Source organism: Arvicanthis niloticus, chromosome 27, assembly GCF_011762505.2.
Source record: "Arvicanthis niloticus isolate mArvNil1 chromosome 27, mArvNil1.pat.X, whole genome shotgun sequence".
Classification (NCBI taxonomy): domain Eukaryota; kingdom Metazoa; phylum Chordata; class Mammalia; order Rodentia; family Muridae; genus Arvicanthis; species Arvicanthis niloticus.
Window position 1 is genome coordinate 21,466,449 of NC_133435.1, and position 20,687 is coordinate 21,487,135.

At 44.7% G+C, this 20,687-nt stretch overlaps 1 protein-coding gene across 1 annotated transcript in view; it reads right to left on the minus strand.

Moving 5' to 3' along the window:
- Cds1 (CDP-diacylglycerol synthase 1) overlaps window positions 1–20,687 on the minus strand; it is a 63,337-nt gene that overhangs the window by 19,138 nt on the left and 23,512 nt on the right. The window contains exons 3-5 of the mRNA XM_076926348.1: window positions 13,115–13,211; window positions 8,876–8,973; window positions 7,291–7,430 (exon numbers count right to left, since the gene is read on the minus strand). Coding sequence (XP_076782463.1) covers window positions 7,291–7,430; window positions 8,876–8,973; window positions 13,115–13,211 — 335 coding nt within the window. The remainder of the gene's footprint in view (window positions 1–7,290; window positions 7,431–8,875; window positions 8,974–13,114; window positions 13,212–20,687) is intronic.

Sequence of the window (20,687 nt, forward strand, 5' to 3'; positions counted from 1 at the left end):
GCAGAAATAAAGTTGAAACACCTCCAGGTGGAGCAGGTGGAGAGAGCTTGCAGTTCAAGTAGTAACGGGACCTCTGTGTCTTGTGCATTGCTGATCTACAGTTGAAGCTGCATGTCCACGGAACTGGACCTACCTCTCTGCCCAAGCACACCTCTCAGTCCCATGGCTGTGAGTCACTCACACTGAAACCCACCAAACAAAATGATCAGCACAATCATTCTGTACTTCCCTAATTGACATTTTATCCAGAACAATCTTAGCAATTCATTTTCACCTACAGGCCACAGTCACTAGAGAACTAACTCAGAACCACCCAAGTCTCTAATGTCAGGGAAGGAGGTGTAAGGACTGTCGGGTTGAGTAAGAGTGGCCCTCCCCGCAGGCTCCTGTATTTGAATGCTTAGTCACCAGGGAGGGGCACTGATTGAAAGGATTAGAAGGATCAAGTTCTCAGCTGCTGCTCCCTTGCCACGCAGGCCACTGAGCCACCAGCCATGACATAATGGACTAGGTCTCTGAAACCATAAGCCAGCCCCTAATTAAATAAAAGTTGCCTTGCTCATGTTGCCTGTCACAGCGACAGAACAGTGACTAAGACAGCAAGTTCATCTAAAGCTAGGTATTTTCAAAGAAAAGTGTTCCTTTTAAAAATAGACATGGAAATCAACAGTCACAACTACATGACTGAGTGAATATTTTCTGCTTAAAAAGTAAGATTGTGTACACCTTATGTCTTAATAACTCTAGAGAAAATATACTTTATACAACGGATCCACAGTCACACCTTTCTCTTAACAAACAATATTTACGTAGCTATGTTTTCTATTAAAATCATAGGCTTTGCTACATTACTACAAGTAGCAGTATTCCCTGGAAAGCCTAGTTAGGATTTCGTCAACTTGACACAAAGTAGAGTTACCAGGGAAGAGGGTCACTTAATTGAGGAACTGCCTTCTTCACACCGGCTTGCGGATACCTCTGTGGGGCATTTTCCTGATTAATGATCACTGTGGGAGGGTAGTTATGCCCCTAGGCAAGAGGTCCTGGGGTGGATGAGAAAGTAGCCACGCAAATCATGGAAGCAAGCTAGTAAGCCATCCTCCTCCATGGTCTTGGCTTCATTTCTTGCCTCCAGACTCCTACTATGTGTTCCCTCAGTGATGGCTCCTGTGGCCACACAGTGCAAACCCAATATAAACTCTTTTCTCCTCGGGTTGCTTTTGATCAGTGCTTTATCACAGCAACAGAGCTTTATCCCAGCACGCGCAGCTCTGATGCAACAGCTCTCAGTTCAGTATAGCTGCCCTGGCTGAGCTGGAGGTGCTGATGCAGGGACTGATGCAGGGTGAGCATCCTATATCCCATCCCAAGCACTCTGTAGGGGCCAGCAAGAGCCAGGTCCCAACAGACAGAGATGCATCTACAGCAAAGACAGATACAAAAAAAAAAAAAAAAAAAAAAATAGGCTAGGCAGGCATAAGCATTCCAGAGCGCTGAAGAGATAGAAGACAGAACAATGAATCAGTTTTAAATTTTACTATTAGTGACTAAGCAACTCAATAAACGTGTGACATCTTCAGTCCTAACAACCACGTGGATGGGTCTAGGTTTGCAAGAGGTACTTGCTAACTCACTCCTCACTCTCTGCTGGGTTATGCTACTTGAGGGAAAAAAAAAAAAAACAAAAAACAAAAAACAAAAAAACCTTCTGGGATCCTCTCAAATACATTCAGAGGCCTTAGGTGGGCTCACTCACATTCTTGGCCACAGCTGAGTTGTTTAGACAAAAGTAAAAGAGTAAGTAGGTAACTGGGAAACTAATAGGCAAACCAGCCCTGTTACCTTGAGTTTTAAAAGAATGGCTGTCAAAGGATACTGATCAAATACGTTAAGAATTTTAAAGAAACCAAACAACCACATATAAATGTATTCAAAGTGATCACGTGACTGTAGCTAGTGATGTCCTTTGGGGTCCAACACCCTAAATACCTGAACCTGTCATTACAGGACTTGCAACTACATGCTCACTCTCATTCCTAAACAGCCCAAATCCAAGTCCCTAAGCCTGTGAGGTATTCATTGTTATGCAAATCTGGTCTCCATATTATTTCCATATTATTTCCGGTCTCACTGACTTCTTTTATTTGCTTATCAGTCAAATTCACTTTGTAACAAGATTAACTAAATGTCAGAATGACTTCCAGACCCTAGTCAGTGAATCTCCTTGTATGATAGGATGCAGGTCATTGAATTTCATGGCCTCTGATGAGGACAGACCCAGAGATACGTACATTCTATTCCAATAAAATGTAATGTCAGTGAAACAGCTCAGCTCTCTTTCATTATAACATCAGCTAAAACATACTTTCCAAAGTCCTCTGATCACTGCAATAAAACCAGCGTTTTCACAGCGCCCTTTCACACTCTAACAGTACACATCTGTGAACACAGTGCCTCCCACATCCCCACACCGTTCCAAAGTCCTGCTCCTGCTCCTGCTCCTGCTCCTGCTCCGGCTCTCCTGCTCCGGCTCTCCTGCTCCGGCGCTCCTGCTCCTGCTCCTGCTGTCCTCCTGCTCTCCTGCTCTCCTGCTCTCCTGCTCTCCTGCTCTCTGCTCTCCTGCTCTCCTGCTCTCCTGCTCTCCTGCTCTCCTGCTCTCCTGCTCTCCTGCTCTCCTGCTCTCCTGCTCTCCTGCTCTCCTGCTCTCCTGCTCTCCTGCTCTCCTGCTCTCCTGCTCTCCTGCTCTCCTGCTCTCCTGCTCTCCTGCTCTCCTGCTCTCCTGCTCTCCTCCTGCTCTCCTCCTGCTCTCCTGCTCTCCTGCTCTCCTGCTCTCCTCCTGCTCTCCTGCTCTCCTGCTCTCCTGCTCTCCTGCTCTCCTGCTCTCCTGCTCTCCTGCTCTCCTGCTCCTGCTCCTGCTCTGTCAGTCAGACTTACTGTTCTGCTAACAATGTAGACACACAACAAGATAACAAACAAGTCAGGGGGGCTGAGGCGACAGCACTCACAAGCACCAGTCATTCAGCACGGACACACACACACACAAACACACACACACACATACACACTAGCACTCATAAGCACAGCGCATAAATGTGTACAGTCTCAGACTTCCAGTCATTCAGCACACATACATACACACACACACACACACACACACACACTAGCACTCACAAGCACCATGTGTGAATGTGCAGTCTCAGACTTCCAGTCATTCAGCACACACAGCTCAGCACAGAGCTCTGGGAATTTACTGAGAGGCATACACAGTGAGAGGCGTAGTTGGTGCTCCAGCCTAACAGGGCCACACTTGACAGCCTCCTGTATTGGAATGCTTAGTCACCAGGGAGCAGCACTGTTTGAAAGGATTAGAGGGTTGGTTAAGGATTATACTCCTCTATGACAAGTATAAACCTGCAAGATTCAGGCTCTGCCTCCTCAGGTCTCCCTGTCAACCTCTCCCAACCCATTTTTCACTTAGTCCCAGATTTGCTCTCATCTTCTCTTGGTATGGAATCCCCCAGGGGTTTCCCTGGGAGAAGTGCAAACCCTTTCCATGAACATGACAGATTCCCAAGATGCATGTATGTACTTTCCAGGCTCAGACATGCCACTGTCTCTCAGCTCTGTCCCTAACTCAGCTAGCTGGTCCCTCGTCCTGGGATGAATGGCAGAGACCTGCCCACTGGTCACCTCTTCTCCAAGGCGTCTATGGTCCCAGCCTTTCCTTTAATCCTTGCCCATTTGCATTTGCGCAGTCGACTGGAGGGCCTGAAGCTCACAGGCTCTGCACACAGGGTGGGACTTTTCTGCTGACTGCCCTATGCTCTCCTGGTGGCCACACGTAGGACGCTAGCATTGGGAAGAACTTCAGTGTTTAAAAAAAAAAAATGACTGGTGGCTTTCAGATAAGCTTCTGTGACCCTACTAATACTTGTGGTAAAATATACCTGTGGCAGAAACCAGTACATCACTGGGGGACAAGGAAACAGCAGTAATTGTATTTTATGAGATTCTAAAACTTTCTTGTACAGAACAGTCACTGAAAAGGAGTTGGTTGAGAGAAGCTGTCTGCGTAAATGTATAAACAGAATCAACAAGAAAACTGGTCACTGTCTCTGCTCAACAGAAGCTATTCCAAGCTTGAGTTCCAGCCATCAACAGTGGGAGGAGAGGGAGGAAGGTGAGGAAGCTGCAGCCCCTTCAATGTTCACTCTGTGCCCACTGGACTGCAAGTGGCGGCATTCTGATGTAATTACGGATCAGGAGACACAGTGGGGTTAGATGTGTCGGTATAAAGCTGCCCTGAAGTACAGGAACTGGAAACTAAAGAATAATCTGCTCTTCTCTGTCTAACAAAGTAGCTGAGGGAAGACAGGCACGCACAGGCGTCAATACTCTGGAAGTTTCTAGAGTAACTTCAGTAAGCCTCTGGAGACAGGAAGTAAGGTCCTCCAGCATCAGCATCGAGATGATTCCACTGAATACTCACTTGTTTTTCTGAATGTTTACTATGGGCAGATAAGATATGTATTTTTAAAACATCCTATCTTTAAGAAGACTTTTAGGATTTTGGCATGCTTCCCATTCAGAAGGCAGCCTATGGAGAGGCACAGACCAGACCCTGGTCAGCAGCGGCACAAATCCAGCCCTCCCATACTTAGACTCCAATGACTCTAGGCCCTGTGGTAGAAAACCTGGCAATCCCTGACAGCCCACAGAACGGAGACACAGATGAGCTATATTAAGACACGGGAAGAATGCAGCCCAAGTCAAGGTGGTTATGTGCACATACGCTCATTCCCATTCATCCTGGCAGCTGCTGAAATGCCACTGAAAGAAACAAAGATGATGCCCAAGCAGAACAGAGAGCAGAAGGAAATCATCTGAGACAGCAGGGCCGACTATGTGTCTTCCCTAAAGCAACACAGACAGTGGAGGCAGAAGCATCAAGCGAAGGGCTAGAGGCAGGCACAAGCCCCATCATGCCATCAGCCAAGAAGATAGACTGAAGAGACTCCAGGAACACAAAGCATGATCCCCTGCACCTCATACAGGGCACTACTGGGTGCCCTGCTTCTTCAAGGCAGGGGTAATGTCCAAAAGACTGGGGTACCAGGGAAAAGTGTAAATCACGAAGGCAGGGAGGCTCTGGGCAGCTGGTCCACAGCAGGAAGGACCCAGAGAGCTCCAAAAAACAAGGTAAAAGATATAAGAGACACACTCTCTCGTTTGTGTGGACATCTGAAAACAAAACCACAGACTATTACAGTACATGTGAGCTTGCCCACAGAAAATACGGAAGGCTGTGAAGCTGAACTGTGTGGGAGGAAGAAGGTAGGGCAGTTGCTTCAGTAGAAGGAAAGAGTTCAAAATGAACGAAGGGCTGGAAGGATGGCTTGTTGGGTAAGAGCACTGGCTGCTATTCCAGAGGACCTTGGCTTGCTTCTCAGCACCCATGTGGTAGATCACAGCCATTTCTAACTCCAGCTCCTGGGAGTCCAACGCCTTCTTCTGTCCTCATCAGGCCCTGCACACACGAAGTGAGCAGCCATACATTAGGGGAAAACACTCATACAGGTAAACTAGAAATCTTTTAAAAATAGGAACGGAAATGAGATGGTATTTGGCTCAACAGGAAAGCATGGCTTGGGTACCTGTTAGGCGCCATAAACGATGACCGGAAGGCCTGGGCGTATGGAACATGAGACGGGATTTAACGAGTCAACATCAGAGCAAATGAGGCCAAAAGGAAACAAGTAGGTGCATCACTTACAGAAACAGAGAACAACATGGGGGGAGCTGAGGCGAGGACACTGTTGACACTACAAATCCCTAGAGACTGAGTTTTTAAAACTAATAAATAGCATGAATGGTTTATACTTTAATTAACCATTAATGTTGCTAAGTAATTATAGTAACAACATGAAACAAAGCAAAACTGTCAGGAGTAGTGACAGAAGGCATTCTGCGAGATGTGGGACCCTCAGTCTGAGCCACACCAGAAGCCATAAACAAAACAAATGAACAAACCCAGAGAAACCACAAGCCACTACAGAGGTCTTTCCTGCTAACTTCACTGACTCTTTTTAAACTGCAAGGGTGAAGTGCCACTGGTCTGCAGACTGAGACCCTTTCTCCTAAGGAAAGACTCCACCTGGGAATCAAGTCTTCATTCAAAGAAATCACACTTGTTGTCTGGTGAGAGAAAACGAGATATGGTGGCATGGATGTGCACCAACAGGCCAACAGCCTCTGCCTCACACTACAGAACCTTAAGGGGACCTTTCAACAGGTGTCACTGCCATCTCTTCACAACCTCCACCCCTTCCAGCCAAGTCCAGATGGAAAGAACGGAGATTTTAGGGCCTCTTTCCAAGAATGCATCTTCTGTAAATATATTATTAATAACTCTTTAAAGATTTATTTGATTTTATGTGTGTGAGTGTTTAGCCTGCATGGATATGTGTGAACAGAAGAGGTACTGGGTCCCCTGGAGAGTTGTGAGCCACCATGTGCGTGCTGAGGACCAAACTAGGGTCCTTGACAAGAGCAGCCACTGAGCCATCTCTCCAGCCCCCAATTAATAACTCTTTAAATTGGGGGAGGGGTAATCAGAAAACAGGATTAGATGGGGAAAAAAGCTGACTCAAAATGAGAAAAACCCTTTAGAAAAGGGCCCCCACTCTCCAAAGCCCCCGGCATCTTTCCACGCTGTGTTCTACATCCTCGTCTCTTAGTATCAGACAGTTACGGAGCAAGAGGCCTCACTTAAGAACAGAGCAGAACTCGGTGCTCGGTGTGTTCTAGTTCCTCCTTAAACAGCTGACTTTCAATCTAAAGCAGCGAAAAGATGGCCAGCAGCCTGTAAACAAACTTGCACACATAATACAACATCTCCAGAAAATACCTGGTTAAACTAGAAGAAGGCATTATTCCCTAGGGATATTATAAATATATATTTGTAAAATTTTCTCTATAAATTATATTTGATTAATAAATGTTCTGTGTTTCAAAGGATTTTAAAAACTATAAATTGAAAAGAAAAATCTCAAAAATATGGAATGCTATAATTATGTATTTTTATTTAATTGCCACTAGAAAGTAAATGCTACTTAAGACCACAATGGAATAAATAACTTTATACGTGAGAAATAGTTTGAGGAAAGCCCAGAATAAAATGTAACAGGAACAACACAAATGCATTTAAATAGCCCAGGGAACCGTTAGCCTACACAACCATTAGCCTAGGGGACCGTTAGCTGCAGTCAGTACATAGCAACCCTGAGTTACCTGCCAGGTAGAGGGCGAAGGATATGAACCTGTGGTAGCGAATGAGGAACTGCAGCTGCTCCTCCCTCTGCACAAACGTGGCGAAGTAATCTGCCACTGTCTCTCCATAGAAGAAGTAGTTCACGCACAGCAGGAAGTACCTGGAATTTAAATCCATTAGCTTGCTGTGTGGAAATGCTGCCCCCCTCAAATGGGACAAAATTAGTCCCTGCATTTTAATGCCACTACTAAGAATCAAAATCCAGTTAGGTGATTCATCCAAAGCATGCCCCGCCACAGTGCCGGTTTCTCACGGTGCACTTAGTTTTAAGCCTATCAGCCAACCGCACCCAGCAATCCAAAGGCAGTTCATGTGTCTAACTCAATCTATAGTGTCAGCAACAGCAACGGCAAAATACAACAGGCATGGGCATACATGCACACACACAAACACACACACACACACACAGCATTAAATTTATAATGAAAATATCTCCTAGCTGCTCAATGGTCAGGTTTAATAACAAATACTGGAGGACACAACCCCACCTCCCCACAGTGAGCGAAGAGGGAAAGGAGGAAGAGATGGTGTGCATCTCCTGGCTCTGCTCCTACACAGGCCTCGTGTCCTCCTCAGCTCTTCCCCATGCCAGAAGTGATTCTTAGTGTGTATGCTCATGTGTGTATGTGTGTGTGTTTGTGTGTGTGTGAGAGTTGTGTGTGTGCATGTGTGCGTGCTTATGTGTATGTATGTATGTATGTGTGTATGTATGTATATATGTATGTATGTGTATGTATGTATGTATGTATGTATGTGTGTGTGTGTATGAATGTATGTGTGTGCGTGTGTGTGTGTGTGTGTGTGTATTTCCCAAATCTCTTATGAGGAATGAAGAGAACTGACAGAAGACTACCTCTTACCGACAGCCACCTACGCACCCCGCCACACCCCCATCTCTAAGGTCTTACTATATATCTTAGGCTGGCCCTGCCCTAACGTTCCCCTGCTTTAGACAGTCAGCAACTGAGTGAGCTGCTGTGGTTGTTGGATCCCAGAACTAGGGTTACAGGTTCTCGACACTACACTCGGGTAGGGAACTACTTAGAATATTCTAAGTCCCAAAGGTGAGGTGCACCTGTCTCAGTAAGCCAGTGGCTCCCTGGAAGATGCTAGTGGAGTAACTCCCTGAAGGGCACGACCATGTAGGCCGACAAGGATCTATTATAGTGCTGTGTTTCCCACTCAGGGCTTCATAGGAATGTGCATCTGACTTTAAAAGTACATACAACAAAACTTTATGTGTATTTGTACATTATCAAATATTTTGTGTTCTCTTGACTATTTGGGGGAAAAGTAAGCTTTTTCATAAAATAATGATCAGGGAGAAGGTAAAACAGCATAGACATTAATCATTAATTAGATATCATTACAGAGACTAAATGCCAGCTTGAGAAAGGCTGTGCCAGAGAAGGAGCAAAGGTTACTCTTGTCTACAAATTCAGTGGCTCCGCCTTTCTCTTTCTCCAGAATCATTCTGTGATCTGTGATGTCAGAACTCAAAAGTGAATCAGATCTGCATGTCTAGAGCGTTTCATGGCCACTCACCAACTTAGTGTTCTAAACCACGGGAGGTCATAGGAGTGGTAGACCCTGTACCCGATGGTGATGATCTCCTGGAAGCATTTCACTTGGATGCCCAGAACCTGAAAATAAAACACAACGCAGTCACATGGGTCCCAATGCTTCTCTCTCTGCTGTATTAACTTAAAAGCAAGTCCTTGACACATGTATTTTAGAAAAATCTTAATCTACAAACTTTTAATTATTCTCAATGGCAACAGCAAAGAGGTGATGTTCACTCTTTCAAAAGAGGTGTCTGACTGGGTAGCAGAAGGATGTTTAAATGGAGGCCCACAATCTTCCCAAGAGAAGCCTGTTCAGCAGTTTAAAGCATAGATCTAGCTAGCGTCTCCTTGGCAGCTGAGTGGACCTTATCCGTTTACTTTTATTATTTAGTTCCACGCACTGCACCATTCCTCAAGATGGATAATCGTTTCTTTCTGAGACACTACAGAGCAGACAGGCCTCTGGCCTCCCACCTCTCTGCCCAGCTCCAACCTTTACATCTCTTACATTAGTACAGGAAAAGGCACACTTACAGAAGTGTGCTAGTAAATATGTATGCATCTTTAGTCGCGTGTTCCAGCCCACTTATAAAGATGGCGGCAGGGACTTCCAATCTTAGCACACAGGAGGCAAAGGAGCAGACCTCTGAGAGTTCAATGCTAGCCTGGTCTCTACATTGTGAGTTCCAGGCCAGCAACAGCTAAATAGTGAGACCCTACCTTTAAAAACAAAAAATGTCCAAGACAAATCAGTACAAAGTCTCCTCCCAGAGACCATCACAGAGCCAGCAACAGCAATGGTGTCGGTCATTCTGAACAGTCACCGCTAGCCCTCCACACACGCTCTGCCCAGGCAACGAAGTCCACAGAGCTCTGTCTGCATGGTGTCTTTGTGGTTACGAACTGATGTTTTACCCGTAGCCCTTCTCAAGGATACCCACCCATGGATCCAGGTGAAACCCCAACATCCGACTTCAGCTTGGGATTATATCACATACCAATTTGCAGATTAGAATCTAAAATACTAAAATTTCAAAACTCATGTCTGAAGGTTTTTTTTATTATTTCTTTTAGTATTTTAGTATTAAGTTTGTGCAGTGGGTAACAGATACAACTGCTCAAGCAGGAAGACCTAACTTCACTTGTATGAAGGAAAAACTAGAACAACAGATTCACGCAGGACTCCTGCCGGACCGAACAGGATTTGGACACGTTGAATGTCATCTAAGGGATATGCAAACAAAAAAAGCCTATTTTTATTTTAGGAACCTATTCTAAGAAAATAATCTGATTTAAGAAATCAGAACGTTTTTGTGCTGGAGTATGTTCAAGATAGTGTTACTCATTACAGAAACAAAACATAACCTGAATGTTTAAAAATAGCACAGTAATTTAAATAACACGACACTTCACATTCCATTATATAGCAGAATCTTCCACAGTTGGTAGAGATGATGGAACAATACCAGACTTTAAAATGATATTTATTTTTGAAAAATTGGGCACAAAACTTCAGTCATAGTATTGTTATAACAATAATTTTTAAAGCAAAAACTAAAAGAACAAAAGAGAGAAGCCCCAGGCAGCCTGGCTTGGGTTTGGGCAGTTGATGGTAGACTTGGGATAATTTTGAGAATGTCTGGCCGGTTTCCATCCTCACAATGGAAAAGCTAAGGACAATCAAGGTGAATCCTACAATGTGAATGAACACTTACCGGAGCGAGCGAGGAAACCTCCTTCAATACCTTCTCTATGCTCTCCTATGCCTTTAGCTCACAGTGTGCTCAGTACTGACATCATTAGAAAGCTGGTTTCCGAGAGCACAATAACCCAAGACTATAACCAGGGGACAGAGGGGCATCATGTGAACTAAGATGTGACAGCAGCAGCCAGCATTCCCTAAAGCAAGGGCTTAAGGAAGGTACTTCATCTTCTTTTCCTCTTTGGTTGTTTGGGGTTTCATTTATTTTTGAGATGAGGTCTTGCTAGCAACTGCAGACTGGCCTAGAACTCGTTGATGTCTCAGACTCGCTCCGCATTTTAACAACCCCGCCCCAGCCTCTGCTGGAGCAACAGGAGTGTTAGTCCACCCTGCTTGTTTAGATATGAGTTTACTATGAAACTCTCCTGAACTGATCATTGTAAAGTGCTGACAGAACAAGCTAAGGCATGGCAGGAATAACATATACCACTCAAAACAGACATAGGAGGCGCAGGAAGAGGGGCAGAAATAAGACCTCAAGCACACACCATGATACACCCAAGTGCCGGCTGTCTCGGCATCTTTATCCTCTCAGTGTGACTATGCAAAAATACCTGCATATCCAATGAAGTTAAATAGTAGCTCACATATTCTTTAACCAAACCTTTAACGTTTTTATCTTTTTCCACTGACTTAACTCACCAAGCAATGCAAGTAACCTGTAGAGAAACAACCTTTATTTTCCTATAGCAGAAAAAGTAAAGAAATTCTAAGCACTTTAGGCAGATTTACAATCCTCTTTTAAAAGTCAGGACCCAACTGAGCATGGTGGCATTGTAATGCCAGCATTGCAGACAGAGGCTGAAGCAGGAGGACTGCATGTTTGAGGCTGGCCTGGCCTACAGAACAAGTTCAAGGCCAGCTTAGGCAGTAGAGTGAGAGACCTGCCTTTACAGCAGTCAGGGTCCAAATCTGGATGGATGTCTCCAAATGTGATCTGAACTGTGTCCTAAAGAGTAATCTGGTCCTGGGCTGATGAATTTTTTTATTGTGACTAGTTTTACTTTCAAATGTGTTTTTAATAAAAGAAAAGGACACATTATGTTCCTGATAACCATCTCAGCTGTCAAGAGGACAGAGGTAAAGACAGGAAGATGGGTAAATGCATTCGAATGCTCTAAGAGGCACAAGAAGGGAGCTCCACACAGAGAGGGGCTGAATGACTGAGATGAGGCAAGCAGCAAGGACACAGGGAGAGCCCGGCACAGCTGCCCACTGCACAAATGTGCATGGGGAGAGCTGGTGCCCCAGTGGTAGCAGTAGGGACTGGCCAAGAGATGGAGTACAGTTTTACCCAGAGAGCCTGTCACCTTCTCAGGTCATGCTCATAATAATGAGGGACACTGTGTGCCCCCAGGAATGCTTGTCACTATTCATTGCTAAGCCATGCTTGGATACTCGGGAACCCCTGATAAATCTGTTGAACCAATGGACTCCTCCTGGCTCCCACTACTTGGGTTCACATTCTCTGTGGGGAATGCCTCTCCTCACGTCTCTTCCCTTCTGTTCCTTGACTCCTATTCAACCTTCAGAAGGAAGCTCCCGTGTTGCACAATGCTTCCAGAAAGTCCTCCGACTCTGTTCTGGCTCTCAGAGAACCAGTCTTTATTTGAAACACTGTAGTTTGTGATCAGAAGCAGCGAATCCATTCTTTACAGTATAAACAGTAAGCTCCATCAAAGCAAAGGCTGGGATGGTTTTCTCAATGCCACCATTAGCATACCCCAGTGCTACTATGATGCCTGGCACACACCAGTCACCTTGAAGGCATCTATCAAATGATGAAGTAAGAATTTAAGTTATCTGTTTGCCTTCATGACTTGTTTGGCTTCCCATGCACATCTAAATCTCCCAGAAAGACTTCTACTCAGCTCTCCAGTCTCATCCCTAGCAGCCATCCACAGGTCACCTCAGATCCAGTGCAGGAGGTACCGCCTCTCTCATTAACACTGCCTTGCCACTGGGGATCCATGTTGAAATCCACTTTGCTTTCTCTGTGTAACCTTCAAACTTGGGCATCATCGCTCTGCACACCTTTTATTACCCCTGTCTCACACTGGATAACATGCCTTCTATCCTTCTGCTTAATACATGCTCTGACACAGACACTTTATCTAATACTAGAGAGTCATCTGGCTAACCGGAAGTCTCTGATGCTACACTAAGTTGCTTGAAGTCGGGGATCTGAACATATGTAAACACATGGAAGTTGTATGTTCAGTGCTCTGCATGACACTGGATACATAGATGCTCACGTATAAAAGTCCACTTGGTCTCTGCTGAATGAGGAACTATTTTGCAAACCAGTAAAGATGAGTCTTGATCATTTAATGAACTAAAAAATGCTTAAAGGAACTGAATTTGCTGTTGCCAGGTCTTGGGTCACCTTTTTGATGATGACATGTTCGGGTGCCTTCCATGAAACCCAGAGGCCCCAGGAAGACACCAGTCACTTACCAGAAGCATCAGCATGAAGGACCCCATGTAGATGATCAGGAAAAAGAGGGAGATCATGGTGAGGGTGAGGATCCCACGAATCCACCAGTTCTTCCATCTGCAGACAAGATTGTAAAGTCAGCACCTAACGACATGACTTTAAAGTTTCGGTGTGTGTGCTTTCACTACTGGATTTCCAGAGTTAGCAATTTTTCCCTAACAGTTCTTTAAAGAAATCTTCATTTTCTATAACAACAATAAGCAAACAGCAGTCACTCACTGACAGTTAAAGTTTTCATTTACGTTAGTTAGCTAAAGAAAGAAAGTGATTGTTGTTAACTAGGAGTGAGGATAAGTCACGAGCACGTGGAGTTAGGTGGTCAGTCTGAATATGAGAGTGGGCATCCCAACAAGGTCCTTGTGAGGAGGAGGAGGAGCCTGAAGGGGGTCTGGGAAGGGAAGATGCTCAGGCTTTAGAGTGGCAGACAAAAACATGGCCCACTTAAAAGGTGGCACAGACAGCACACCTGCCATACAGAAACTTGGGTTTGTTTCTTAGGGTAGACATCCCAGCAAGTACTAAGGGCTGGCTGCTACTCACTGAAGATTGGTCTCCCCCAAACCTCCACTTTAAGGCCGAGTTGTCCAACAACCCCGTCCTCTCATGCTGCACCCTACAAGAAAATCCTCTGGGGTCCTTGTACTCACCGTTATTTGACCATGCCATGAGTGTGCTGGCGGCAGGCACCATACGAAAAAACTAACAATGATTCAAGTGCATGGACTATCACTTGTAAATCATGCTAGAATCCCTAAGGCTGGGTTCAGAGTCAAATACTGGTAGCCCAGGCTATGTAGGATGCAGTGCCAGGAAGGCCACTTAAACCCAGGAGGGTGACATCCGTCTTTGCAGCACCAAGACCCCATCTCACAGATTCTAAAAGTGTCTGTATGAGGGCCATTCTGGGTCCAAACTCTCTGCTACTTTTCTTTAAGATTGTACTGATTTTTACCGCATACGCTTTAGGCCCCACCCAGCTGGAGTCACCCATGGATTTCCAACCTCTTCTGCTGTGTTCCTTGACTCCGTATGTCCGCCATGAGCGTCACTAGCAATCTTCATGAAAATCCAAGGCCCTCAGCTGTATTTGTTGGATGCATAGTGTAAGAATCCAAAGACCACTTGGACACGGAAATGAAGGAATGATTTATGTACGTTGTACATTATTCTACCCAGACTCCTCCTCTACCACACAGTCTGTTATGGGCCATGGCAACAAAATATAAATGCATCTTGTGTAGAGTATGTGCCCAGCAAACATATGATTAAGATACTGAGCCAACCAACAGGTTAATAAAAGTATAACAGAGTTAGAAAAGATTCTCAGGGCCAGCAAGACGGCTCCGCATGTAAAGTGCTTACAGCACAGGCCTGGTGACGGTGACAAGGGGAACAGACCCTAGAAAGCTATGCTCTGAGCACCATACAACAGTGCTGTGGCTCATGTGTGTGTGTGTGTGTGTGTGTGTGTGTGTGTGTGTATACATATACATAATACATTTTAAAATAAATCTTTAAAAGATTTTCACTTGTTGTCACTGCAAATAAAATATCTGTCAAAAAGCAAATAGGGGGCAGTGTGGTGTAAGGTAGGAAGTGGGGGCAAGGGCACAGGGAGACAACATGTTGTGGGGGAACGAGGGCATGGCATGGGGCAGAAACACCTGGTCCATGGCACCGGAAAGCAGAGTGCCAGTGCCTGCCCATGTCCTCCGTCCCCCTTTTCCCTCAGTCCAGAACTCGAAAGGAGCTGTTACTCACACTCAGAGTAGGTCTCTCCCTCCACACCCCTCCGTGACCACCATTACAGACACACCCCAGGTGTGTCTAATGCATGCTTGGGTGCTTGTCAATCAATCAAAACTGACAAGCTGAATTAACCAGCACACATGACTTCTGTTAGTCCCAATTGTTAATTTATATTGCAAAAGATTTTGATACAATTTAGTCTGGTCACACATCTTATTCTAGGTACAGGTCTTTTTTTTTTTTTTTTTTTTTTTTCAACAGAAATGGCAGCTGATTTCATCTGTTTATAAAATATTAACTATATTCCTTGCTTTCAGCCACTCCCCTACATTATGTGGCTGTTTTATTTTCTATACACATTAAAAACAACAACAAAAACCATGAATCAATGCTAAGTGTAGCATTTGTGTGTGCCTGTGCAGGTGTCTGTGTATGTGTGGGCATGCATGTGTGTATGCACATGTGTGTGCATGTGTGTGTGTGCAGGTGTGTCTCTGTGAGTGTGCAAGTGTATTGTGTCGGGGGCATGCATGTGTGCATGTATGTGCCTATGTGTTCTAGGCAAACACTCCACCTCTGAGCCACACCCTCACACCATCCTGCATTGCTCAGACACTTCTTTTTCAATAACTCTTTTATGCCATTTCTGTTCTCAAGGATCCAAACTGTCAACATTAAATCCAAATGGTTTTTTGCCGCCTTCCCAGGTTTTTCCTGAAGTGTTCAAACTTGAGTTCATCCCACTGTGTGTCCCTCTACTGTTCAGTAAAATATGTAGAGTCAGGATTTTTCTCATCAGACTTTGGACTTCAGGCCTGAACTAAACTATTCTACACTGTGTAGAATCAATAAAGACAAGTGAAAGGCTCGGTTCAGTTTTACGGGCATCACTCGTTGTAGATTGCTGAATGGATTAGGAGGCCGGGCTGAGTTATAAAGCTAGGCAGAGGTAAATGAAGAGCGCCGAGCCAGCCACTGATGACAACCACACCCTGTCTGTCTGAGACCTGGAGAAGAACACACCGCAGAACGGCCAGAAGCCAGGCCCTGGGTGGGAGCTGCCACCATCCAGACCCATCCATCTCTGGTTCTGAGCTTGAGAGAAGTTCTCACCAGGTGGTGAGAACCAGAAATGTTAAACAGGAAGAATCTTACCCTCTTTTCAAAATGACAGGCACTACAAACCTAGGCTCAGAAGAAACACGCTTTAGTTATCTTAAAGAAAAATATTTTATTAGCCTCCAAATTAATGGGTTTCACAGTGACATTGCCTGTTTATGCATATATATTTTATTCTTACTTGTCTTCTCTTCTGCCCTCCCTCGACCCTCCCCCTTCCTTTAGACCAAAACACTCCCTGCTTCTCCTCCCAGGGCACATGGTGCTCCTCCTCCTGCTCCACCATCTCACCCCCTTTACACTCCCTCCTCCTCATTCGTGGTCTATGTGTACACACACATACAGAGACATACATGCACACATGCACACTCTCGCATACATGAATTTAAAGCTAGACTCCACGTTCTTCTGCGTCTGGCTAATCTTACTTAATGCAGTGATCTCAGAGAACATGTACCTCACCTTCTTGACACATTTACCTGTTGTCACATCCATATCCTGGCTACTGTGGACAGTGGGGCATCACATGGAAGCAACTCTGTGTTGTGCTGACTGGGAGGCCTGCAAGTCCACACCTCCAGGAGCTGGAGTTACAGGTGGCTGTGAGCTGTCTGACAGATGCTGAGAAAAAGAGCCATAAGGGTTCTTAAGCACTGACCCGTCACTCTGACTGCGACACTGTATTCATTTTGTGAATTTATTTTTGTGCATGGGTAGAGTGGATCTCATTTAAGAGAAGGGAAGGAGAGAACACCTCACCCTAAGTACAAGACTTGAAGGAAGGGTGCTCAAGGATGAGGCACTCCAGTCAGTTCCAGAGACTTACCTTCCAACCTGAGGGAACAGTCATAGGCTGTATGTTCCCAGAGTCTCTTGGACAGCCCTGGCCAACCCCAAAAGAGGGATTCTCCTGTCTGGGATTGGGGTGTGTGTTAGGTGGCCTTTCTCTCTTGGAGGCAGCACCATCAGCCCAGATGAGAAAAGTTTGTTCAAACTATGTATGTGTATTTATACACAGAATGGCATATATAATAGTTTTGGGGGGGTTGGTTTTCTTGTGTGTTCTTGAATGAATAGGTAATAGTATGATTCCTATGGCTTGTTCAGACATCTTGTTATTTTACCTACCTCCTTCCCTTTCCCTACAGACCCTCCCCTTTCCTATAGACCCTCATCTTTCCTACAGACCCTCCCCTTTTCCATTTCCCTATCAGCCCACTTGTATCCTGCTATTCCCAGATCCTGATGGCAAGTGCCTCACCACTGAGCCATCCTTCCAGCCCTACTATGGAAAGTTCTGATGAGGATTTCTGTGTCAACATTCCTCTAGAGAATATGGCCCCCCAGTTTTCTCTGCTATGTCCTTAGCTCATTTGGGTTGGTATAACAACAGAGTGACTTTGTCAGTGTTCCTTTCCGGGACCAGCTAGAGGGTCGTAGCCGCTAGCTCTGTAAAAGTGTGGTAGAACTCAGCAGTATTCAGTCTTGGGCTCACTGTTGGACACTTTAAAAGTCCATTTTAAATGACTTCATCAAATAGTTTATTGGTCTGCTGTGTCTAAGAATGCGCCCATTTCTTGGGATTTTCTAGTTTTCTGAAGCATCATCACCCTCTTGATCCCAGTGGACTCGCATTTCCTATTTTTACCTCTGATTTTATTGTGTTTCTCTCTCTTATGGTTAATTTAGCTAGGCTTCTATCTACTTTCCTTTTTTTTTTCCTTCAAAGATTCTATATATTTACTTAATCTCCGCTGCACTAATTCCTGCCCTTGTCTTTCCTCTTCCTGTCTACTGCGTTGAGATCGGCTTGCTCTTGTGTTTCTAAGCCTTTGATTTGTATATTATTAGGTTTTGTATTTGAGATCTATCTGGCTTCATATTTTTAAATGTAAGCACTTGTATCAACTTACTTCTTACGACTTTCTTATCTGTGTTCCAAAAGTTCCAGTAAGTTCTACTTTCATTTGATTGTAGGGGTTTTTATATTTCCTCTCTCTCACTTTTTTTAAGTGAGTCAGCTGGCCATTCACGGGTACACTGCTCAGCCTCCCAGTAGTGAGCAGTTTATAAACCTTCTTTTGCTATTCCGCTGTGATCTGATGAGATACAAAACAGTTCTTTAAGTTCTTTGGTATTGGTAAGGGTTGCTCTGTGACACAGAACTGTGATGTACACTTAAGGAGAGTCTAGAGACTGCTGTGGATAATGTGCACCCATGTTTCTTGCACGGACTGTTCTGTGAGTATCTGGTAAGTCTGTCTGATCTCTGGTGTGACTTAACTGTGATGTTCTCTGTTTTTAGTTTAGATGACCTATCTACTAATGAGGATAGGCTATTAAAAGTCATATAGATTATGTATCAGGACTTGCCTGACCTTTTATGCCCATTACTCTTTATGAATTTAGAAGCCTCAATGTTCACACAAACACAAACACACACACACACACACAGTCCATGAATTGTTCCCTTTATTAGCACACACACTTGTTCTATCTTTTCTAACTGCTTTGAAGTCTGCCTTATCAGACACATGAAGAGCTATGCCCAGGCTTCCACCGACTTGACAGACCTCCATCCTTTGCTTCCTGGTCTGTGGTGGTCTTTATGGAGCCGTCTGTGTTTCTTGGAGATGAGACAGTTTGATCTGGTTACTTTGTTTCCTTTTTGCTGCAGTTAGCCATTCTGCTTCTTTTTGGTGAGTTGAAACTACCTACATTTAAGGTTACTGCTGAGGACTATTTACTAAGTCCTACAATTTCACTGCCCGTTTGTTCTTTTCTTTCCCCACAGACATGTCTTGTGTGACCGTATTGGACAGAATGCAGTTCCTTTGCTGGCTCTCCTTTCACCCAGTTCATCCCTTCCCCTGCCCTTGTGGTTGAGGCTGCCTCTGTTCCTCTTCTCTGCAGGGCTTCCTCAGATCTCTCCTGCAGTGCTGGCCCAGGGGTCATCAACTGCCTTAGTCTTGCAATTTTTGTTTCTTTTTCAGCTAAAAGATGCCCTTGGTGGACACTGCAACCTTGCTTGACAGTTATTGACTTCCGAGTCTTGAAATCCATCCTTTCCTGCTCCTCTGGTTTGTAGGTAGCTCAGATCTGATACTGTTTTATTACTTAACTTTTCCAGGTTGCCATTTTTCCTTTATAATTTTTAATATTTTAAAAGCATCTTTGGTATTCTGACTATAATACATCATGGAGAGGTTCTTCTCTGGGATGTCCATTCCCCTAGACTTGAGGGGTTTCCTCTCAAAATCTTACTGTTTTTTCTCTTCTGTGGTATTGATCTCAGTTCCTTCTCCTGTCTCATGTATCCTTAGGTCGGATCTTTGTGTGTCCCAGAGGCTTTGGACATTCTGCCTGTGGTATTTATTTGCATGTCTTTACTGCTGTTTGAGTGTGAACTCTCCCAACCTCTTCTCTCATCCCTGACAAGCTTTCTTCTGTTTTGGTTGAGTCTATTTATAATGCTTCCCATTGTGCTTATTTTGCTCCATTATGTTTTTCATTTCTAAAATTTCTTTTTTCCCACCCAAAAAGACTTCAATCTCTGTGCTGCCCCTTCCCTCTTTAGTTTCTTTTCTGTATCTTACACCAACTTGTCTGTATCTTCCAAAGTCACTGATCACTTTTACAGTCATGTGAAGTCACATACCAGCATCGCCCACCTTTTTTCTCTCTGTCGCCTCCTGTTTCTTTACACACGCAGGCATCCTACCACTGTCTCTGTGAACTCCCAAAGCCCCTTTTCTGTAAAGAGAATGCACTTCTCTTCTCCTTCTTCAGGAAACAGTGGGAACATCCAGTCTCACCCAGAAGCCTCTGTTCAGTAATGTGTCATTGCATAGCTAATTCTTCTTCCAATAAGATACAAAATTAATTTTATTTCCAGATTTTCCAAAAACTACAAAGTCAGAAGGCCAGGCCATATTTACTGCATATGTGAGTGGCACTCAGTCTTTAGTCCACCTTCTGCTGCTGCAACAGAACACCTGGAGCTGGGCAATTTATGAAAAATAGAGAATTACCTCTCACAGGCCTGGAGGCTGGGAAATCCAGGATCAAGGTGTGGTACCTGAAGAGATTGCTACTTCATCCCAAGATGGAGAGCCAAAGGGCAACCCTCAATGGAAAGTCACCTTTATGGCAGGAGTGCTTGTGTGGTACCAAGTCACGCCCACATCAGTGGCACTGACCTACTCACAGGGGCTCACCCAAGCCATATCTCTCATCCCAGTTTGTACATGACAACTTAGGGAAATACCTGAAACCAAGTCATTCTATAAACAAAAACTGCCTTGGAGAGAGAGCTGAAGTACTCAGCTAAAGCCAGCACAGTACAGAGGGCGGGCAGTCAGTGGGCTAACGTGGGGGTAGGTAGGGTGGGAATTAAATCTCCTAGGACTCTTCTCTTTCAGAGGTAGAGGGCCACACTTGGCATGCCTGAAGTCCTGCTTCAATCCCTAATAGGCCAGGAAAAAAGCCACCACCACCACCACCACAACAAAAGCAACCATCTTAAGTGGTTACACACTGATCAAATCACAGGCTGCTAATGCAGCCAGTGAGTCAGTCTGTTTCAAACATTAATGACATGGTTTTTTCCTGGAGGTACGAGCATGAGTCATCAAGGACTTGCGTGGTCATGCAGTTTACTTAAGC